This window comes from Cucurbita moschata, unplaced genomic scaffold, assembly GCF_002738365.1.
Source record: "Cucurbita moschata cultivar Rifu unplaced genomic scaffold, Cmos_1.0 Cmo_Scf01325, whole genome shotgun sequence".
NCBI lineage: Eukaryota > Viridiplantae > Streptophyta > Magnoliopsida > Cucurbitales > Cucurbitaceae > Cucurbita > Cucurbita moschata.
Genome location: NW_019269841.1, coordinates 1 through 1458, shown reverse-complemented (window position 1 = coordinate 1458; position 1458 = coordinate 1). Strand labels below are relative to the sequence as shown.

At 29.4% G+C, this 1458-nt stretch overlaps 1 protein-coding gene across 1 annotated transcript; it reads left to right on the top strand.

Annotated features, from left to right (window-relative positions):
* Positions 1-107: 107 nt before the first annotated feature.
* On the top strand, positions 108-878 carry LOC111440715 (polygalacturonase-like; the record flags this gene model as incomplete). Its single annotated transcript, XM_023077590.1, has 2 exons — positions 108-380; positions 650-878. Coding segments are annotated over 2 exons (502 nt in total), but the record flags the coding sequence as incomplete, so codon positions are not given.
* Between the last annotated feature and the right edge of the window lie 580 nt (positions 879-1458).

Below are 1458 nucleotides of genomic sequence, written 5' to 3'. Positions count from 1 at the left end.
ATTATTTTACAATTATTTTGGATAAAAATATATATATAATATATTAGGTTAGAGTGAGGAAATTAAACCTCAGGAAACATTTGGTATTTTGTTGAATGTGTTTGTAGCATTGGGAGCTTAGGGATAGAGGCTGAGGAGGATGGAGTGCATAACGTTACCGTGAAATCATCTACATTCACGGGGACCCAGAATGGANCAAGAGTGAATGTCTTGGCTGCAGGCGATAGTCCAAACACTGATGGCATCCACGTGCAACAATCATCAGATGTGACCATCCTCAACTCGAACATTGGAAATGGTGACGACTGCATCTCCATCGGTCCAGGGACATCCAACATGTGGATCGAAACTATTACATGTGGGCCTGGACATGGAATCAGGTAACTAGAGATAGATTAGGATGAACATGTTTAGAAATGTTTTTTAAAGGGTTTAAATAAATTTGTCACATTAATTTTTAAAAGATAATCTAAACGTTAAATTAAATTTGAATAATTAAAATATATTCTAAAGTTATTTTGAACGTGAGAAAAAATATTTAAATTATTTTACAATTATTTTGGATAAAAATATATATATAATATATTAGGTTAGAGTGAGGAAATTAAACCTCAGGAAACATTTGGTATTTTGTTGAATGTGTTTGTAGCATTGGGAGCTTAGGGATAGAGGCTGAGGAGGATGGAGTGCATAACGTTACCGTGAAATCATCTACATTCACGGGGACCCAGAATGGAGTAAGGATTAAGTCTTGGGGAAGACCAAGCAATGGATTCGCTACAAACGTTCATTTTCAACACATTACTATGGATAACGTGAAAAATCCAATCATAATTGATCAAAATTATTGTCCACATCTCAAAGACTGTCCTGGTCAGGTATACTTCCTCATTAATCTCATAGATGTTAATTTTTTTCTAATTATATTTTATCTTAAATTTAATAGAACTTAAATTTTAAATTTTATAAATAATTGATTTATTTTATCTTTAATTGTTTGAAATTTGTTTGTGTTTAAGATGGGCGCTAAATTATTAGTATTATTTTTTGGTACATTAAATTACTTTTATAGGTAATAAATTAGGGATGCTATTACTCTCGATGTCTTAAAATGGTATGAAGCTTTTATGATTTTATTTTTTAATTTATCCAAAATATCTAATATCAATGGAGATAATTGCTTAACTTATATAACTATCTAGAAAATCTAAGAATATGCTCGATTTATATCTTATTTGTTGTATATATTTATATCTTATTCTTGAATTCCTAATTTATATTTGGTTTTATAATATAGTTTTATAATATAACTTAGTGTTTCATGGAATTAATTTTTTTTTTTTGTGGAGAATAACTCAGTAATACAAGTTTACATGGTGAATGCTTTTATAGATATCCTTGTTTATCCGTTTTCATAGTATATTTTGATTGTTCTTTATTTTAATAGGATTCTGGAGT